At 40.2% G+C, this 21,158-nt stretch overlaps 1 protein-coding gene across 7 annotated transcripts in view; it reads left to right on the forward strand.

Annotated features, from left to right (window-relative positions):
* Positions 1 to 21,158, forward strand: part of IQCH (IQ motif containing H) — a 359,480-nt gene that overhangs the window by 310,828 nt on the left and 27,494 nt on the right. For all 7 annotated transcript variants that reach the window (XM_007479608.3, XM_056808700.1, XM_007479609.3 and 4 more), the window contains one exon: positions 12,627 to 12,791. In XM_007479608.3, the coding sequence (XP_007479670.2) occupies positions 12,627 to 12,791 (165 nt within the window). The remainder of the gene's footprint in view (positions 1 to 12,626; positions 12,792 to 21,158) is intronic.

A 21,158-nucleotide genomic window follows, 5' to 3' on the forward strand; every position in this document is an offset into this window, starting at 1 on the left:
GAATAAATTGAGTCATAGAGAGTTTCCATAATTTACCCTTGTTACTTAGCGAGTATCAAAGGCAGGATTTGAACCCAGGTCTTCTTGACTCCAAATCTAGTGCCCTTTACTCTATAGTTCTTTACCCTTCACTCTGCTATTCCTCCAACAGGGAATCTTAATTTGGGACCATTTTAATCAACATTTCGATCATTGTATTTCAATAGAATTTGTTTCTTTTATAACCTCTGGACTTTATACAGAGAGGTCCCAATTAATCCAAATAAAGAATCCTCCAAAATGATGGTATTATTCAGATCCTTACTGCCCTTTACCATTGGGCTAGACCCACTGACTGTATTTTACATAATTATAAGTTCTAATACTGAAACTCAAATACATGTGACTACTTCAGGGGAATTCCTTATTTGTACTCATTGGGAATTCTGAAAAGGAATCCATAGGTTTTACTAGACTGCCAAAGGGGTCTCTGACACAAAAAGGGTTAAGAACCCCTGCAGAATGGCCCGTTCCTTTTAGGAGAGGTTCCTAGGGCCCAAGAGAGGTGACGTGACTTTCTCTAGATCAAACAGGTGATGGGTCCAGGGCTGCTGGGCCTTAAATGTGGTAGGTGCTTAACAAATGCTTGTGGGATTGAATTGGATTCTGCCTCCAAACCTGGTACTCGGTGCATATTATAGCGCCCTGATCTACAGCTAGTTTCCCAGGTGTCATGCACATGGCTCAGTCCATACAACAGACTTCGAGGCTTTGCTTCTTGTTCTCTAGCTTTGGTTGGGCCTCCCTAGGTACTATGAGGTGGTTGATGGAAATAATCTGGATTTCTGAGTTTTAAAAGGACAAGATTCCTGAGAGGTCATGTAGGGCAAACCCCTTATTTAAGCACTAGGGGAAGCAAGAACCAGGAAGAGCCTGGCCCATTGCTGTGTACTTCTTAGTGATGGAGCTGTCTTAGCCTCTCTCCTCCACATCAGGCTGACTCCAGTTCTTGGATGGTACATGTTGAAAGGGTGCTACTTGGGCCCTTTGCCAAGCTGGGAAGTTGGAAAGTTCGTTATTTACAGCATCTGTCCCCATCTCAGCATCTAGTTATTCTCCTCTGGAACCCCTACCTCCAGCAAACAACATCCTCCTGCTGGCCCAGCTGCCCCTGGTCTCTCCCTGCTGTGCCCCATCCAGACCCTTCACTCCATCCTTCATCCCATGTGTCCCCTCTCCCCAGGGTCCTGTTCTCTGCTAGCACTAAACTGATCATCTAATGTGGGCTTAAATGGCAATGACTGATAATGGCTAATATTCTCTCTGCCTCCATACAACCCCACTCCACCCCCAGCACATTTGCATTTTTAACAGGGGCATTCCGTGCCTGCCATAAACAAAAGGAATGAGTAATTTGGGAGCTTTAGGCACATAGGGCAGGGCCAGTGCAAGAAAGATTTAGTGGTGGGGGTTTCTGCACCTCTCTCAGCTTCAGTTTCTAAAAAAGGGAGTTGGACTAGATGACCATAAAGTTTATTTTCTGATCTAAATGTTAACTATGCTCTCTCTCATGATGGTTGTAAGGAAAATACTTTGTAATCCATTAGGTACATGGTAAGTGTGAGTTATTGCTGCTGCTGTTGCTGCTGTTACTCTCTAATCCCAGCACTGGTACTTACTAGCTAGCTATGTGGCAATGGGCAGATGACTTCATTTCTCTGAGCCTCAATTTCCCCACAAGTGAAAAGCGGACGGCGGTCTTTCTACGACCTCCCCTGAAGCATACACCATAGCAGTGTATGGTGTATGTCTGTTCAGGGAGGACTAAAACACCTCTGGTGCGCAAGGGCTGCGCAGCCACCTTTGGTGTCCATCTCGCACTCAGCTGTCACCTGTGACTCTAAAAAGCTGTAGCAAGTGCCGCAGCCACAGCCCTATAAAACCATGTTGGCAGATGGTTAAATCAGACTGCGGATAACCGATGGACCACAAACCCACCGTGAGTTGGGGGATGTCTACATGTGAAGCCCTCCCCTGGAGGAAGGGGTGGATGAGGATAATTTGTTTCAACAGCCATGAAGGAGCCTGAAGCCGGGACTGTGGAGTCAGACATAGAAGATGCCAGGCCATCTACTGCATCCTGCAGTGGGTCTTGCTACTGGACGTGGATAGCTCTGGAAGACAGAGCGAGGCTGATGACTTTGTGTTTCTTGGCCTCACTTAAATCCAAGTCATGCACCAGTCAATGTCACCCCTCGATGTCACTGGCCCGCTGACAGTGAAGAACATGTAATGACTCAGGCGCATCTTCATCTTGGGACTCACTCAGAGTTCCCAAGGGCTGTGCCATCAGAGCCCAAGCTCCGGATGCCCAGCCACGCTGGAAAAGCTCTGAGTGCAGGTCGAGGGATGAACTGGGTATTTGTCATCTGAAAACCAGGCTAACTAAGCAGCAGCCCATCGCCATCAGCTCCAGGGAAATGAATTTTTCAGCCACGTATATTTATAAGTCTACTGAGACGTAGAGGGATCCGTGGTTCTTTTTGGAAGGGTTCTTGGAGGTCATCTAGTGCAACCTTCTTATCTTACAGACAAGGACACAGAGGCCCAAAGAAATGAAGTCACTTGTCCCAAGATCACACCCATAGTGGTCGAGGCTGAATTCAAACTTTCTACCATGCCACCAAGGGTTGTGCTTTGAACAAAAATGCAGAGCAGATAAGTCCTGAAGCAGCTCCATTACTGACCTCTTAGGTTCTTGTTGAAGGATGCACTTTATACACTTTAAAGAGCTACAAAAATGGGATTCCTTGTCTTTGCTAGTTTGGAGAATTTTCTCAGTGCTCCTCTTTGCTAAGATTGATGTGACTTAGCGATTCTGTTTACTATAATAGAAGTCTGCTCTGTTCTAGAAATAAGATGGGAGTCAATAACATAGCAAGCCAGAGAGGAATGGGAAAAGCAGGAACTCCCATAGCCAGAGGATCTGGATTCAAATTCTGCCTCTCTCTATTTAACTATCTATAAATCACTTAACTTCCCTGGGCCTTAGTTTCCTCATCTTCAAAATGGGGGAAGTGGAGACAGAGCAAACTAGATCACTCCCAGTTCTAGATCTATGAGCCCATCCCAGCACAGATGGAATAGGATTCACAAAGAGAATGGAAGAGGCTTTATATCTTAGAACTGTGAGGCACAATGTCCAAAACAGACATGAGCCCCTGGGAAGCCAATGTATATCTGCAACCTGAGGGTAGGCCAAAGCAGCAAGAGACTCCCTGTGGTAATCAGAGCACCTGAGAGAATGCTCCTTTGCCATCTCTGCTCCATTCTCCTACCTCTCTCCCCAAATTAGACAGCCTCTAAGAGAAAAGAAGCTGTGTCTTGGGAATCCCCCAAAGTCTGGTTCCTTGCAATTTAATTTCTAAGTCTCTAGCCCAGACAGGAGCAGGGAGGCCCCAGGACCTAGAGAAGGGTTCTAGTGAAGGTCCCTTTCCCCTCTCCTCTGCCTCTGGTTTCTATGATCTTGCTTAAAGGTTGTGTAGATAGTTCTGCTTTCAGATGCTCCTCTTCCTCTCCATTATAGCTGTCCAATCTGCCATCCCAGCTCCATTGATTCTGCTCTGTGCTCTGCATACTGAAAAGCTGATCAATGCCGTGGAAACGGGTTTTCCTGGCACAGTCCCCAGGAATACAAAAGAAAACCAGAGTGGCCACTTCTGCAACATTCTGGCCCTACTCCTTTCTCTCCCAACTTAAGGCCTTGTTGGGAATCTCCTTAGGATTCCAGGTCAGCCTTCAAAGCAAATAAACATAAATTATTTTTATGCTATTCCTAAATAGTCAGTCAGTAAATTAATAGGGCTTAAATAGAGTCTAACTCCTACAATGTGTCTTTTATTATAAAGAATACAATGAAGTATAAGATTGTAGGTTTGTATAGGAAAGGGCTGATCGAAAAGCCTGTCATTTTCGCAACTGACCAGGGCACTAAGCATGCTTATGCATAAAATGACTGGGGAAACCTGACATACAAATATAAAGGATTTAGCAAACAGTTACATCACTCTAAACTGGATGGGTCTGGGGTGTCCATCGATTAGGGAATGGCTGAACAAATTGTGGTATATGTTGGTGATGGCATACTATTGTGCTGAAAGGAATTCCATGTGAACTGGAACAACCTCCAGGAATTGATGCAGAGTGAGAGGAGCAGAACCAGGAGAACATTGTACACAGACTGATACCCTGTGGTACAATCAAAGGTAATGGACTTCTCTACTAGCAGCAATGCAAGGATCCAGGACAATTCTGAGGGACTTATGAGAAAGAACACTATCCACATCCAGAGGAAGAACTGTGGAAGTAGAAACACAGAAGAAAAACATATGATAGATCACATAGTTCGATGGAGATATGATTAGGGTTTTGATGTTAAAAGATCACTCAACTATAAATATGAATAACATGGAAATAGGCTTTGAACAATGATACATTTATAATACCATGCAACTACAATCAGGATCACTCAGAACCTAGCAATTTCTATATTAAAGGACTGGAAGGCATAGAATATAATATTCAGAAAGGTGAAAGATTTAGATTTACAACCCAGAGTCACCTATCCAACAAAATTGAGTATACTCTTTCAGGGGGGAAAATGGTCATTCAATCAGATAGAAAATTTCCAAGCATTCCTGAGGAATAAGCCAGACCTAAACAAAAAAATGTATGGGCTAAATATGAGATACAAGAGAAGCCCAGAAAGGTAAATAAGAAAGAGAAAATTTAAGGGACTCATTAAGGTAAAAATGTTTATATGTCTACATGAAAAGAGGATTTCTATAATTCTCAAAAACTACTCTTAGTAGTAGAGAAGATAGAAGGAATTTACTCAGAAAGAGGGTGGAACAGTAAGCTGATCATGATAATATATATATATATGATGATATGATGTATATGTAAATGTGATGGTATGGGATGATATGTATGATATGATATGTATGCATATGAATTACATGTAAAAATCAATCAGGGGCTGAAAAAGAGGGTTGCACTGAGAGAAAAGGGAAGGCGACATAAAATGGGATAAATTATATAAAATAAAGAGGCGAGAAAAATCAATACAGAGAGGAGAGGATAAGGTGGTGATGGGCAATGCTTAAACATTACTCTTTTTGTAATTGGCTCAGAGAGGGAAAAATGAGTATACTCAGCAGGGCATAAAATTATATCTTACCCTAAAGAGAAGTAGAAGGAGAACAAGACAAGGGAAGTGGAGGGGAATAGAAGGAAGAGGGAGCTGGGGGGAGGGGTGACAAATAGCAAAATACTAGTGAGAAGGAATAGAATGAAAGGGAATAGAGCAGGATCTAAAGGAGATTATAAGATGGAGAGCAATACACAATTAATAATCATAATGCTTAATGTGAATAGGATGAACTCATCCATTAAACGGAAGCAGATTACAGAGTGGATTAAAAAACAGAATCCTATCATATATTGCTTACAAGAAACACATTTGAGGCAGAGTGACACACATAGATTCAAGGTAAAAGGCTAGATCAGAAGATATTATGCATCATTTAAAGTAAAAAAAAGCAGAAGTGGTAATCATGATACCAGACAAAGCCAAAGTAGAAATTGATCTGATTAAAAGAGATGAGGAAAGAAATTACATTTTGTTAAGAGGCACTATAAATAATGAAGTAAAATCATTATTAGAAATCTATGCATCAAATGGTATAGCATTTTGATTTTTAAGGGAAAAATTGAAGGAGCTCAAGGAGAAAATAGATAGTAAGGCAATACTACTGGGGAATCTTAACCATCCCCTCTCAGTACTAGATAAATCAAACCAAAAAATAAATAAGAAAATAAGTAAAGGTTTGGAAATGCTAGAAAAAATAGAATTAATAGATATCTGGAGAAAACTGAACAGAGATAAAAAGGAATATATCTTCTTCTCAGCAGTATATGGTACATATACAAAGATTGACCATATACTGGGACATAGAAATATTTCAAACAAAAGCAGAAAAGCAGAAATGATAAATGCCATTTTTTTCAGATCATAATGAAGTAAAAATTATAATTGACAAAGATCTATGGAAAGGCAAATTTAAAGTTAATTGGAAATGAAATAATCTAATTTTTCAAAATAGGTGGGTCAAAGAAGGAATCATAGAAACAATTACAGACTTCATTAAAGAGAATGACAATAAGGAGACATCATATTAAAACCTATGGGATACAGCCAAAGCAGTACTCAGGGGAAATTTTCTATCAATGAGTACCTATAACAATAAAATGGAGAGAGTGGAGCTCAATTAATTGGGCTTACAACTTTAAAAAAAATTAGAAAAAGAATAAATTTAAAATTCCCAGATATAAAATAAATTGGAAATCCTAAAAATTAAAGTAGTAAAAAAAGGGATGGATGGGCAAAGGTTTGGAAAAGAGGAAGGCATTTCTAGAAGAAGAAATATTAACAGACCTGGGGTGCTGATTGAAAAGCAATATAGGCATCCCTTCCACATCTCACTTTCTCCATCATGGTTTCTATATATTGAGGGTCAACATAAAAATTAAATGGGAATTTGGGGGAGTTTTGCAGAAGCCACAGATAATACATGAAGGCCAGCAGATAGCACAGAATGAGTTTAGTAACTGAAAAATGCATAAAATATGTGCATAGTATTATATAATATCAACATATTTTATATTTTAATGCTATAATTATACAAATTTCTTTTTTAAAGTTAAAATAAATAAAAAGTAAAAATTTGCAAAAAGAATGTAAAAGTCAGGAGTTGACGCACAGAGGCTAAAAATATAAAGATATCTTAGCATTGCTGTATATACACCAGAAACTTAATGAAAATTTACACTTAAAAAGGTACTGTAAATATCCCATAAAAGAAAAAGAAAAATTTAGACTTCTCTACTACAAATGAAAGGTCAAAGAATTTTATGTGAATTTTCCTGATCCCAGGAACTCTATACCCCTAACCTCAGTAATGTGGAAGGGACATCTGTATTTGTCTTATATATAGATTCATGGGTCTAGTACAGAGATGAGAGATTTAGAATCAAAAAAGCCTGGATTCAAATGTCAACTCAAATATACCTGGGAAAGTAATTTAATCTCTCTGTGTCCATATAAAATGGACATGATAATATCACCCAAATATTGCAATCTACCCTCTAGATATGCCCTAAGGAGTCTTAAACTTAATTTGTCTTGTTTTTCTTATTGTTGCTCAGTCATGCCTGACTCTCTATGACCTGGTTTGGGTTTTTCTTGACAAAGATATTGGAATGGCTCGCCATTTCCTTCTCCAGTGGATTTGGCAAACAGAGATTAAGTGACTTGTCCAAGGTCATATAGCTCATAAGTATCTGAGGTCAGATTTGAACTCAGGTCTTCCTGATTTAAGACCTGGCACTCTATTCACTGAGCCACCTGGCTGCCTCAAAGGATCACTTGGCAGTTCCATTTACCCTGTAGCTGATTCCTTTCGATGTGTTATCTCCCAGTTAAAATGTGAACTCCATGAAAAATTAGGAACTGTCTCACTTTTCTTCTCTATTTCCAATGCTTAGGAAAGAATACAAGGTAAAGAAGCTACATGGCACAATGGATGGAATGCTGGGTCTGAAGTCAAGACTCATCTTCCTGAGTTCAAATCTGGCCACTTAAATTTACTTGCTACATGATGCTAGGCAAATCATTTAATTCTGTTTGTCTCAGTTTCCTCATCTGTAAAATGAGATGGAGAAGGAAATGGCAAACTACTCCAGTATCTTTGCAAAGAAAACCCCAAATGATGTCATGAAAAGTTGGACATGACTGAAATGATTGAACAGCAAAGGTTTAATAAATGATTTTTATTCATTAATTTATTTACTCATTCACCTAAATCAAAGAGTAGATGTGAGGATCAAGCAAGAGAATGTGTGTAGTGCACTTTGAAAACTTTAAAACATTTTGTAGAGACTAGTTATTATTGTAGTAGACTCATACCTGTCTTTCTCTCCTCATTTCTGGCTTCTCTGGCTTTTTTTCAAGCCTCAGCAAAAGTCCTACCTTCTGAAAAAAAGCCTTTTCTGGGCCTCTATGATCTTTTAGGATCTTCTCTTGGAGACTATCTCTAATTTTATCCTGTACTTAGATTGTTTCTGTGGAATTGTTCATATATGTTCTCCTCCATTATCCTATGACTCATAGAGAGCAGAGACTGTTAAGCTGTCTTTTGCTTTTCTTCGTATCTTCAGAGTTTAGGACAGTGCCTGACACATAGTAAGTATTTAAATGCTTGCTGGCTTTACCTGAGATTATAATCCCAGCAAAGTAACACATACCAACTGGACATCTCTCCCCCCCAAAAAATATATTTCTGACGAAAAAGCAAATTTTGCCAATGAAGTGTCCCTCACCAATGAATGGCACTAAAATGTAGTGGAATGGTAAGGTAAGAAAGAACCTGGCCATAAGGGAACTCTGATACAACTCCTCATCATTGAATACTCTTCAAATGGTACATCCACTTTGTCCTTTTCCATGTGACTCCCACTCTCCCCAACTTTTTCCCGTGTGGAAATCAAATACAATTCAAGTAAAGAAGAAGAATATCTTGACCCTAGGTTTGATTCTATGGCATAGGCAAAGTTGGCCCTACCCTATATAAAAAGATTTGAAAAACACCAAATATTCACCTGTTCAAGCTCTAAACTCCCATGACCTTAAAAATGGTTGTTACAAGATACTTTTAAATATCCTTTAAAATTTACATTTTAATAAGAGCCCTTACATCGAAATTGTCCTCAAAAGGTTCTATTAAAATACAAATACTTGAAAAAAATAAAATACAAATACAAATCTTCATTTGGGGAGGAGCAACTCATTCATAGAATGAACACATTAGAAATTTGTCAGTTCTAGAGTAGAGAAAAAAGAGTCCTGAGGACATATAGCAAAAAAAAAAAATGAACGTAGAGAAAAGGGCAGAAAAATGTGGAGGTATATGGGGGCCCTGCCCAAAGAAAATGAATGAAATAATGTGGTGTGAGACCCTAGGAAGCAGGGAGAGTCTAAAAGACACTGGGCAAAAAGTGAGGATTCAAAAAGGAAAGGGAACCAACCCCAAATGTCCCCATAATTCATAATTATGCCCTTACTTTCTGTTTTAGGATTAATCCTAAAGCAGAAGAGTGGCAAGGACTAGGCAATCAGGGTTATGTGACTTGCCAAGGGTCACACAGCTAGAAGTATTTGAGGTCAGATTTGAACTCAGGTCCTCCCAACTCCATGCCTGGTACTATATCCACTGTGCTACCTAGCTGCCCCTACTTCACCTGTTTTTTTCTAATTGTTTGGTTCATTTTGCTTTTTGCTGAAATCATTGAAAGGACTCCTGAATCCCATAGAAAGGACCCCTGGCAATGGAAACAAGTATCTTTCCCCCCAAGAGGCCAAGATGATTGTATTATCGATCAGGCATTTTCACTGATTTAGTTCTGACTGAGTGCCAAAATAAGTGGTGATGACTGTGGGGAGGCCACTGTGCCCCTCCCCACAAGGAGACTCATGAACATCCCTTGGATGTTCCAAGGATTATGCAGAAACAGAACATATGACACATGCTATTTTTACATAATAGTATCATGAGTTTAGAGCTAAAAAAGTGTACTTATATCTCATCTAGCCCAACCCTTTCTTTTCCTTTTATTTACTGAGGAGAAAACTGAAGTCAAGAAGGGTAAAGTGACTTACCCAATGCCACAGAGTTTTTAGAAAGTAGATATAGGATTTGAATCTAGGTCTCTTGGCTCACAATGCAACCCCCTTTCCATCAGACCACATTTCTAGCCACAAATAAAGAAAAGTAGAGAAGTATCTAGATAAACCCAATAAAAAACAAAACTTTGCTTTTGATGAAAAGGGTAAGATTTCATTATCTTTACTAAGTGGCTCTGGTTAAGGGGTTTACTGATGCTGTGTTAAATTTCCAGCTAGAAATAGCGAAGAAAAGGGTTAAGATTTCCTTTCTGGTTAGTCTTTCCTGGGCTTGAAAGATGATGTGCATAATGGAAGACCAGGCTTGGTAGCAAGAGATTTAAGTTTTCATCCCATGCTACTGTGACCCAAGCTAAGTCACTAACTTACAGTTCATAGAAAAGCCTTAGTTTCCTCATCTAGGAAACAGGAATAAAAATAACACCTGCCCAGCCTGAAATGGAGGAGGGGACAGCGTTTTTGCAGTGATCAAAAAAGATACCCGTGTGAAAATGCTTTGGGAAAAAACACCCTCAAAGTACTTAGCAAATATGAAATATGAGTATAAAATTAATATGCAGTAACAGAAAGGTTAACCACCCCTAAACTAATGTGCTTTGTAATCAACCCAAGTGTTTGTTATGGAACGCAATCTCACCATCATCAAGAACATTCCAAAGAATGACCAGACCCTCAGAAAATGTCCTGTTTCCTAAGAATGGAAAGTTCACTTTTTTCTGAAGGGAAAGTAGCTGTCCCCACCTGATTTGCATTTCACAAAATGCAGCAGGAAATATTTAAGTTGACAAATAGGATATTTAATACAGCAACAGATACTTGGCAGTTAGTTTTTAACAATTGTTACAAATGTGATTTATTTGCTATTATAAAAAGGGCATTACTATGTGAATATGACTCAGAAATTAGCTCCAGTTTAGCAAGAGGCCTTGACTGCCTGACCTCTTAATATCCTTATAATGACGCCATTTACCATCAATGCTTAGTCAAGTCACTCACTGCTAGATTTGTTTGAAAGGAGGCCACTCTGGGGCAGATGTGCTATGTGTGTTAATATACCGCCTTGGTGGGTTAGGCGCATGCCCTGCCCGCCTTTTAGTAGGAAAAAATAAACAAGGCCTTAATCAAGTCCTTTATGAAAATGTGTTCCATTCCGATTTCCTACAGCGAGAATGCATTACGACTAATTACAATCTACTCCAGCTAGAACATACTTCACGTATTCTTCACAAGGTCCTTCACAAGGTAGTCTGGGCCACTGAAGCCGGTGAACAAGCCAGATTTTGGCCATCAAGTGATTCTAGCTTTTAATTTCAGCCAAAAACTAATCTTTGGGGGACAGAGAGAGAGACAGAGAGAGAAACAGAGAAAGAAAGAGAGAAAGACAGAGAGACACAGAGAGAGACAGAGACAGAGTCAAAGAGAAACAGAGAGAGACAGATACAGAGACAGAGGGGGGAGGGAGAAGAAAATAGGAGGAAGAGAGAGAGAGAGGAAGTAAGAAGGGGAGAGGGAGAGAGGGAGGAAAGGAGGGAGGGAGAGGGAGAGGAGAAGAAGACAGACAGACAGACAGACAGACAGACAGACAAAGAGACAGAGACAGAGACTCACAGAGAGAGAGAGACAGAGAGAGGTGAGACAGACAGAGACAGAGACAGAGACAGAGACAGAGACAGAGACAGAGACAGAGACAGAGACAGAGACTACTCACAAGGGCTAAGGGTGATGCGCCAGCACCACTCACTGAGGAACCTGGGCTCCTCTTCATATACTGAGATGGTTCCGAAAAAGAAAATGGTTGGCTCAAGGTCAAACAGCCAGTAAGTGGCTTAGACAGGATTTGGATCTTCCTTTTCCAAATGTCATTGACATTCTAAAACAAAGAACTGATTTGCCCAAAGTTAGAAGAATATGTATGTATACATTTTATGGGTATAGCAGAATGAGTAAAGCAATAGTCCAGATTCATAGAATGCTAGTTCTGTTGCCTCATTTTACAGATGAGAAAGCTGAGTCCCAGAGAGCTTATTCAGCTTAAAGCAACAAAGCTAATTAGTGGCAGATGGAATATATGCATTTTCAAAGGGCTTTCATTTGAGCCTCACAAAAGGCCTTTAGGACAAGTAGAATTGATACCATCGACTCCCCTTTGACAGGTGAGGAAACTGAGGCAGAATGGTAGAGGGACTTGCCTAGGGTCACATGGCTCATTAATAGAAGTGTGGATACAAGAAGATGAGGAACCAGGCCTCCTGACTCGGAGCCCCGTGCTTTCATTCTGTGGCATATTGAAATTCTTGGAGCGTGTGGCTGTTTTCTTTTCCAATAGCCAGCCACACCATGACCAGCAGGACAGGAGGTTCTGTTCTACTCTTTTCTCCAGCAGGGGGTAAGCTCTTTGCCACAGCAGTTCATTCTTTGCATCAGGTCCTCCTCTTTCTGTCCATTTCACTTCCCTATACTACACCCCCCCCCAATTCCTTAAAGTTCATTTTTTTCTAACTTTTCTCAATGGCAAACATTGCTGTGTCCACTTTAGAAATGTTCAGTCATGAGCAGAAAAATCAAAGACTACCGTAGCCTTCCTGAATTTAGTTAACTCTTCTCAAATAAAGTAATAGGACTATTGGGTCGATTTTCTCTTCCAGGTTATTTGCACTCCTGTAACTGCAGTGATCATCCTAACTGTTCTGATTAAGGGTTTATGGCAGCTCCATCACTCAATTGAATGATGTAGAAAATGGAAACAAAAGATATCTGCTCCATTAAAGTCATATTCTCTCCCCCCCCCCAAACCCCTCCTTTTGCGGGTCTCATTTCTTCTTCTTTTTTTTCTTCCTGTTTTGATTAGGTATGGGCAACAGACCTTGAAGTTTTTTATAGTGACCAGCTTTCCTTGGCACAGTTCGTCTTGTATATGACCAGAGGAAATTTGGATTTCAGTTCTAGTGTCTTAGAAGTGGCACCCTCTATAAAGAAACTTAATAAGTCCATCAGAGAGATGAAGGCAGAACCAGTAAGTATCAATCAATCAATTGGCATTTCCTGAATACTTCCTGGAGGGAGGGAGTGTTGTGCAGAAATGAAAAAGACCTAATGCCTACCCTCTGGGATTTGCTGTCTTGATTGAGGAGATAAAAATAGACACATGGAAAAACTGACCACCCAATGCTGCTAAAATTAGAAGGGGACCAGTTTACCGGGGAGAAAAGATCTTTGCAATAAGTTTCTCTGATAAGAGTCTCATTTCCAAAATCTCTAGGAAATTATTAAGATTTATAAGAATAAGAGCCATTCCCTATTGATAAATAGTCAAAAGCGATGAATAAGTAACTTTCTTTCTTTTTTATTTGTAAACCCTCACCTTCTGTTTTAGAAACAACGTATATGTACTGGTTCCAAGGCAGAGGAGTGATAAGGGCTAGGCCATGAGGATTAAGTGGCTTGCCCAGAGTCACAAAGCTAGAAAGTATCTGAGGATAGCTTTGAACCCAGGACCTTCCATCTGTAGGCCTGGCTCCCAATTCACTGACCTAGCTAGCTGCCCCCAAATAGGTAATTTTCCAAGAAAGAAGTGCCTGCCATTATAGCCATATGAAAAGCTGCCTGAACAGAAGTAGCAGAAATGCTCCGCATGGGGGAGAGTCCTCGGTGAGCTGGATTTATCCAAAAGGCTCCTTGGAGAAGTAAGACATGAGCTGAGCCTTGAAGGCCAAGCATGGGCAGAGAGGAAGCGTGGAAGGCCTTTCAAATGGGAAGGGGGTCCGTGTCATTATCACACAACACTCCTGAGCATGGAGGTAGACAGGGCACATCAGCCACAGCAAACACACTCAGCCACTCTCTCCCGGGCCAAGCAATCAACCCCTAGGCAGCCCATCTTGGGAGCCCAAGCTTGGGCAGAACACTGATTTCTCCCAACTCCAAAATTCTCTGATCATGTCTTTCTCAGGCCTAGATGTGTGGCAGTTCTAAAGCAGCAATCATAAAGCACTGATCGTTGACATCACCTACATGTCAAGTTAGGCAATTGACTGATAAGAAGAACGGCCAGCGTCTTTATAGTACTTTAAAATCTGCCAAGTGATTCATGCCTTTTATATCATTTGACCCTCACAATAATGCTGTCAGTCAGATGCTATAATCATCCCCATTTTATAGCTGAGAAAACGGAGGCTAAAAGCAAGTGACTTGCCCAGCATCCTAGCCCTGGTGTGATGCAGGATTTGAACTCAGATCTTTGACTCCTGTTCAATGAATCCTGTAGGAGAGCTTCCTTAAGTGGCTGTTCAACCTCCTGCGCCAGGCTTGGTCGCAGCGACTTAATCAACCCTCAAGGTGTATGAGGCCGGGGGATACAAAGGCAGAAGGGAAAGTCACTGTCCTGGAGGATCTTACGTTCTAACAGGAGAGAGAACACGGAAACACATGTTCATATCAATGAAGCTATGCACAGGATATATCATACACACTACGCAGATTATATATTATCCATGTTGTACACGCGTACATAAGATACATGTTGTATCTGTAACACAGAGGTTTTATATCAACAGAGGCAAAATAAATGCAATGTAAACTTGGGGAAGCGGGGAGCACCGGTGCGGAGAGGGGACCAGGAGACCGGGAGAGGCAGCAGAAGGCAGCCCGAGCTAAAGCCTGACATAAAGGAGGGATTCCAAGAGGCAGGGGTGGGGAAGGGTCTGTTCCACGCAGGGACAGTAGCTGGAATAAAGAGCACAGAAACAGGAAATGGCATGTCCAGTGGGCAGGATGCAAGGAAGCCAGTTGGATCAGCTCAAAGACTTCAGGGAGGGGAAGAAGGTATAATAAGACTGAAAATATAATAGAGGGCCAGATTGTAAAGAGCAAACCTGGGATAGAAGGGAATGGGGGACAGTGAAAGCAAGAAAGAGCCTCGGGATGCCCCAGCCCCTAGAGAAAGTAATTCCAGATCGGGATCTCCAGAGAGGTCTATCAGGCCCTAATGCTGAGCCATGAGTCCAAGGAGGGCCACCCCAATTCCACGTGCTTTTTAAAAGAAGGCTGCCAACGGGGGTGGTATTCAGTCAGCAACCAGCCCCAAATGACAATTTGCCGCTTTGAATATGTTGCTTCAGAGAAGTCTAGCCAAAAGCATATGTTGTGTTTTGGATGAGAGGCACGCTCGGTGGCTTCCCCCATTGTGTCTGTTGGCTTCCTTCCTAAATGCAGACAATACTGTGGAATTCTTCAGAGTCTTGCACATTTTACTTTACTAATAAGAGAAAAGCACCGTGGCCCTAAGTGGTCCAGAGGCCCTATAATCCTGGAAGGAGCGCGTGCCCATTCTTACTATAATACAGGATGGAACCGAGTGTGCCTTTACTGTTTAGGACAACATTTTAGCCTTAGCGTGGCTGGAGGTGTGAGCTTATGGAGGTGTTCTTTGAATTCAGAAGTGCACCCAGGCACACACAGGTATACAAATGCACACACAGATACACACCAGCCTGCATTTAAACTGGACATTTTATTGGAAACTGTGGTCAGCTTGTGGTATGGCTTTTGAGAAAAGGAAGTTGTCCTACTCTCAGACTTCACAATGCTCTGTTGAAGAACACAAGGAAAAGAGGAGGAGCAAAGGTAAAATGCTTGTGAAAGTACAAAGGATTTCGGAACCCATGAAGCACTCCTGATTTGGAGAGATGCTTTGCATAAAGAGATTCAGGGCAAAAACAGAAAAAGCAGAAACCCCAACTTTTTCTCCGCTGTACTCACAGAAGACACATTGTCCCATACCCAATCCAAAGAAGCTGTGACGACATTATCATCTAAAGGTTAATGGGCTCCTGATCTAGAATTTTTGTCAAGCAACCACTTTGAGGAGGAGTAAATTAGATATTAGGCCCAAAAATCCATGTTTTAAAAATTAAAAGTAATCAAGTAGCTACTTTTTAAATTAAAATTCTGTCAGAAGTAGCATAAATTGTCATCCTTTTCCTATCAGTTTTTACCTTTCCCTTGTCCTTCTGACTTCTCCTTCCTGGGTTTTCAAGGAGTAGTAACAAGGACTGTTTGGGAAAACATCTTAAAATAACCCAAGACATTCATAAGCATTTTAACAGCATATGATCTGTAATGAATGATTAAGTAAAATCTTTTGTGTTAAATTATGATGTTAATAATGATTCTGTCTCTTTTAATTTATTATGAATTCTCAAATGCTCCGGGTTTGATTTTGATAAAATGGAACAACAACGGAGTTTATGTGATGACTTTATTTTTAGAAATCCTTCTTTGAAAGAACAAATTTCCTAGATACTGCTGCTACTGTAATTATGTACAAAACCAATCACTCATTATAGTTAGGATACATTATCTTCTAGACAGATGAGGCTAAATAAGCAACACATTAATAATTCAGAGTGCAGTTCATTATGCATGTGGATGCATGCTTTGTAACCAAAATAAGCACCTCATCAGCCTCATGCCAACCCTTAAACAATAGTTCTGTGTTATTGCAGCCCCATTCAAGTTTACGCTTGTTAAACTGCTACTTGGATTATTTTATCAAACATTCATTTATTTGTGGTCCCTTACTGCAGAGAACAGATTTTGGAAGCTCCTTTTTTCAGTTAATGATTTGAGCAATGGGTGTTATTAATTCTCAGAATATTATAAACATGATTAATTCTCAGGCAGAGATTTATTACACAAGGATTTCAACTATGTCAACTTAAATACATCACTGTCAAAACAAGTATCATGGAGAAAATGAAATGCACTCTGCACTTCCAGTCCTCAAGCTCAGAACTAAATCGATTTAAATCGAGGCTAGGGCAAAATTACATTCTCCAATGAAAAGAGTATTTTTGAACTTCGTTTAGAAGAATTCTCGGTAGATTGCAATTTAGAAAGAAGACTGGACTTTGACCAACTATTTTTTGTCCTTTTTTTCATTTTTCCCCTTTTGCCAGGGAGAGTCAATCACTGCATTTCCTAGTGATGCCTAACTGGGTTCTGTTGAACATTGAGACTATTCAGCAATAACAGAACAAGGTCTTAAAGGGAGGCCCAGCCTGGCACAGACTTATGTGGGCAGATTTGGTGAATGCCCGGGTGGGATGATCTGAGAGCCCTCTAGCAGGACTCTGGTGCCCAAATACCAACCCTGTCCTTTATCTTCATTCTACCTTTATTGCTTCCTTCCTTTTAGCAGTGTGGTATAGTGGAAATTACCCTAGAATTTTCATCAGGAAAGGTCAAGGTTAAAATCCCAGCTATAGCACTTGTCAACTGGGTGATAATGAGCAAGTCACTTAACCTCTACTAGCCTCAATTTCATAATCTATAAAATGGGGATATTAATAATTGTTCTATAATATACATCTCACTGTGTTGTTCTGAAGGAGTTAATAAAGTGTATAGAAATGTGTGATATTGTTATTTAGACTTGATGTTTTTGGACTTCAAGTCCCTTATTAAAATTAAAATTCCCTCAGAAAGAATCATGTCTTAAACCATTAGTAGCTCAATTATAAGATTACCTCTTCTTAAATTATATTATTATATTATATTAATATTAAATTAATTATAAGGTATACCTCCTCTTAAAAAATTTTTAAACCTTTACTTTCTATCATAGTAACAACTCTAAGACAGAAGCACAAAAGTTAGACAATCAGAGTTAAGTGACTTGCTCAGGATCTATACAGATCTAGGAAGTATTTGAGGTCAGATTTGAACCTAAGACTTCCTGAATCCAGGCCTAGGGCTTTATCCATTGTGCCACCTAAGTGTCCCATCAGGTAACCTCTAGCAAATGCAAGTATGGGAAATAGAAGAGAGATTTGAAGTAAGGATGTAGGAGCACCAGGAATGGCAGGGATCCAGGAGGCGAAATTAAAGGGTGACAAAGGCAACCCTCTGTACTACATCACTTGATGAAGGGCCCTTTTAGCTCACACAAAACCAGTGGTCAGGCCTAGGACCTTAGACGAGTCTTAAAGCTATTTCGTCTTGGTTCCTCAGCCACAAAATACCCACCGCATATGCCAACAACACATTCCAGAGGAATCATGAAGACTAATTAGTTAATGAATGCACTTTGGCATAAGTGGTTTTGATGATGGAAATCACAGAAATTCCTGCTAGAAATCAGACTAGTTCTCCTGCTTGCACTCCTATTTCATTCACAAAGCCATCTTCATAGAACATGGACATCTTCACCACAAGGATATCAGATATCTAGAGAATTATACCCAGGATGGAAGTCAGCCCTTTAAGAAAAATTAGAGGCATGGTGAGGAATATTTGGTTTGAAAATATTCCAGGAGGGGATAGTATGTCATTAGTCCACAATGTCTTGGAGAATTGATTGTTGAACCTTTATATAAGGCAGAGGTTCTTAATCTAAAATCCACAGATTCCCAAAGAGTTCGTGGATAGATTTCGGAGAGTCCTTGAACATGAATGTGGGATTAAAAAATGTTGGATTTTTTTCACTAACCTTTTGTTTCCTTTGAAATCCTAGGTATTTTATTTTACACATTTAAAAACATTCTTCTTTTCTTTTTTTAAACCCTTGTCTTCTGTCTTAGAATCAATACGACTATTGGTTCCAAGGCAGAAGAGTGGTAAAGGCTATGCAATTGGGATTAAGTGACTTTCCCAGGGTCACACAGCTAGGAAGTGCTTGAGGTCAGGTTTGAACTCAGGACCTCCCATCTCCAGGCCTGAGCCACCCAGCTGCCCCTAAAAACATTCTTCTAAGATGGTGTCCACAGGCTTTGCCAAACTTTCAAAAAGGTCCTTGATATACACACTAAAAAGCTTTTCAAAAAAACCCAGTTACATAGGAATCCTCTCCCTTGTGGGAGTTATAATATGGAAAGGGAGCTCTGAATCCTTACTAAAAGATTCCCTACCATGCCATTCCTCAGCACATCTCTAAGAGAAAACCATTTTGGAGGCCCCTAGCTCACAAATATCTGTGGAGAAAGATGTGGGAGAGAGAAATAGGTCCCACACATATGGGGAGAATTAGCTACAATACGGAATGTTAATATGGATTCTCAACCTTAAAAATCAAGCTTGATTTTTTTTCCTCCTTAACAAACTGATATTGATTGCCTACTATTGATAGAAGGCAAATTATGCAAACCAAACACTTAAATCAATTCTCTCTCTGGCCAAAAAGAACTTAACTTCATTTTTATTTTTGTTTCCAAAAAAGATGGTCTGTTTGTGAAGTCATTGACTTTAGATGGTACAGTCATCTTTATCATCATGCTGTCAGGTTTAATGCAAGCCAAACTTAAGTTTCCCTCTTTGTCTCAGACATTTGATTTTTAATAAACAGTAAGAATCTCAGGATCATAGTTCTAAAGAGACTTTAGAGGTTATCTAGTCCAGGCTTCCTAATTTTACAGAAGAGGAAACTGATATCCAGAGACATTAAAGGACTTGTCCAAGGTCATAGAGGAATTAATCTTCAGAGGTAGAATTTGAACTCAGGTCCTCTAACTACACAATCAAGGCTCTTTTCATTGTATCATGATGCCTCCATTTTATAACCCAGAAACCAGAGCTAGAAGAGATGCTAGAGATCATCAAACTGAATTCCCTCTGTTTACAGCTGAGGAAACCGAGTTTAGCCTAAAACCTGTACCATCCTCTTATATGTTCCTAATTCCTAATGTTTATGATATTGATAGGAATTACATTATCCCAACGCCCCTTCTACTTCTAAATCCATGATTGTAGGATCAATGCTTCTTTACAGAAAAAAGCATCAGCACTATGAACCTCATCAGATATTTGACACTTCCTATCTGCAGAGTATTGTGTTTGACAGATTAATGGTTATAATCATAGAGCAGCTAACTGGCACAGTAGATTAGAGTGCTGGGCCTGAAGTCAACAAGTCTCATCTTCCTGAGTTCAAATCCAGCCACAGCTAGCTATGTGTCCCTGGGCAAGTCACTTAACCTTGTTTCCCTCTGTTTTCTCGTCTGTAAAATAAGCTGGAATAGGAGTTTGCCAAGAAAACCCCAAATAGAGTCACAAAGAGTCAGACATGACTGAAAAAAATAAACAAAATCTGCAAGCTCTTGTGCTTGACAGAAGAGACACAGACACAGATTAATGGTTGGCATAATAAGATATATTTAGAGTTATTTTCCTCAATAGCATCATTTAGAGTGTTTCTAATGCTTTTGTGTATCCAAAACACTCTCCCCACAACAATCCTGTGAGGGAAGCCATGCAAATAGAATTGTACCCCATTTCACAGAGCTGGGAAAGTGAAGTTCAGAAAAGCCGAGGGACTTGCTGTGACCACACACCTTCAATAAATATGGCGGCCAAGAGACAAATGCAGGTTTCTTCTAACTCTTAAGTCTGATGTTCTCTCCCTTACACCACATTCTCTTATCCTCAAGGAACTTTTCATTTAGTTGGAGAAACAAAACATATACATACAAAGACAACAAACAAGGTAACAAGAAAGAAATGATGTGTTTGAAAAAATGGGTGGTACAACCAATAAGATCTCAGAGGAGACGAGGTTCTTTTGTGGCCTGGAGTGGCCCAGGATAGATTTATGGAAGACGTAGGATTTGAGCTAGGCTTTGTTAGAGGATAGGAACGAGGCAAACAGAAGTGGGCAGATCGTTCAGACTATGGGAATGGGAATATTTTGGCTCTGATTTCAGATGGCTTTCTTTCTGAAACACAATCCTTACTTGTTGTTTAGAGGCTAGAATGGCGATCTATTTTCCATCAGGAAGACACTCCAGGTACCACCTCCTTTTATTCACTACACAAGAATTCCATCCACATGATCATAGGATGTAGTTCTAGAAAGTACCTCAGAGGCCATCTAATCTACCCCCTTCTTTATACAGAGGAGGAAACTGAGGACCATGCTTCTTGGTTCCACAGCACATATGAGACAGGCAGATTCTACTGGCTCATCTTCGTTGGAGTTATGGTGAATTGCTTTGGGAAAGACTGTGTTGCCCAAGTGCCTTCTTCCCTGTTTCCTTGAGCCTAGTCTCAGCTTTGTTAGTTTTTATACGATGGTGGCATAAGAGAAGTTTAGAAGACAAAAATAACCTTGGAATTATCTTGTGAATTCATGGTAATTACCATGCAATTACATGCTCAGTAACCACAATGGAATTCTAGAGTATTTACAGTTCACTTATATCTACAGATAGCTCTGGCTTGCGTGCCTTCATTTTTAAAGTGAGTGTTATGGGACAGTACAGCTGAATGCCTGAGCCTAGTGGCCAGTGTACTTCGCATTGATAGATAAGCAGAGCTGGTCTTGCTTTAATCCAAATTACCCCTAGATTACCTTTATTACCCCTTTGATGACCCTGGGTGACGGGTCCTG

The sequence above is a fragment of the Monodelphis domestica genome, chromosome 1 (assembly GCF_027887165.1).
Source record: "Monodelphis domestica isolate mMonDom1 chromosome 1, mMonDom1.pri, whole genome shotgun sequence".
Lineage (NCBI taxonomy): Eukaryota > Metazoa > Chordata > Mammalia > Didelphimorphia > Didelphidae > Monodelphis > Monodelphis domestica.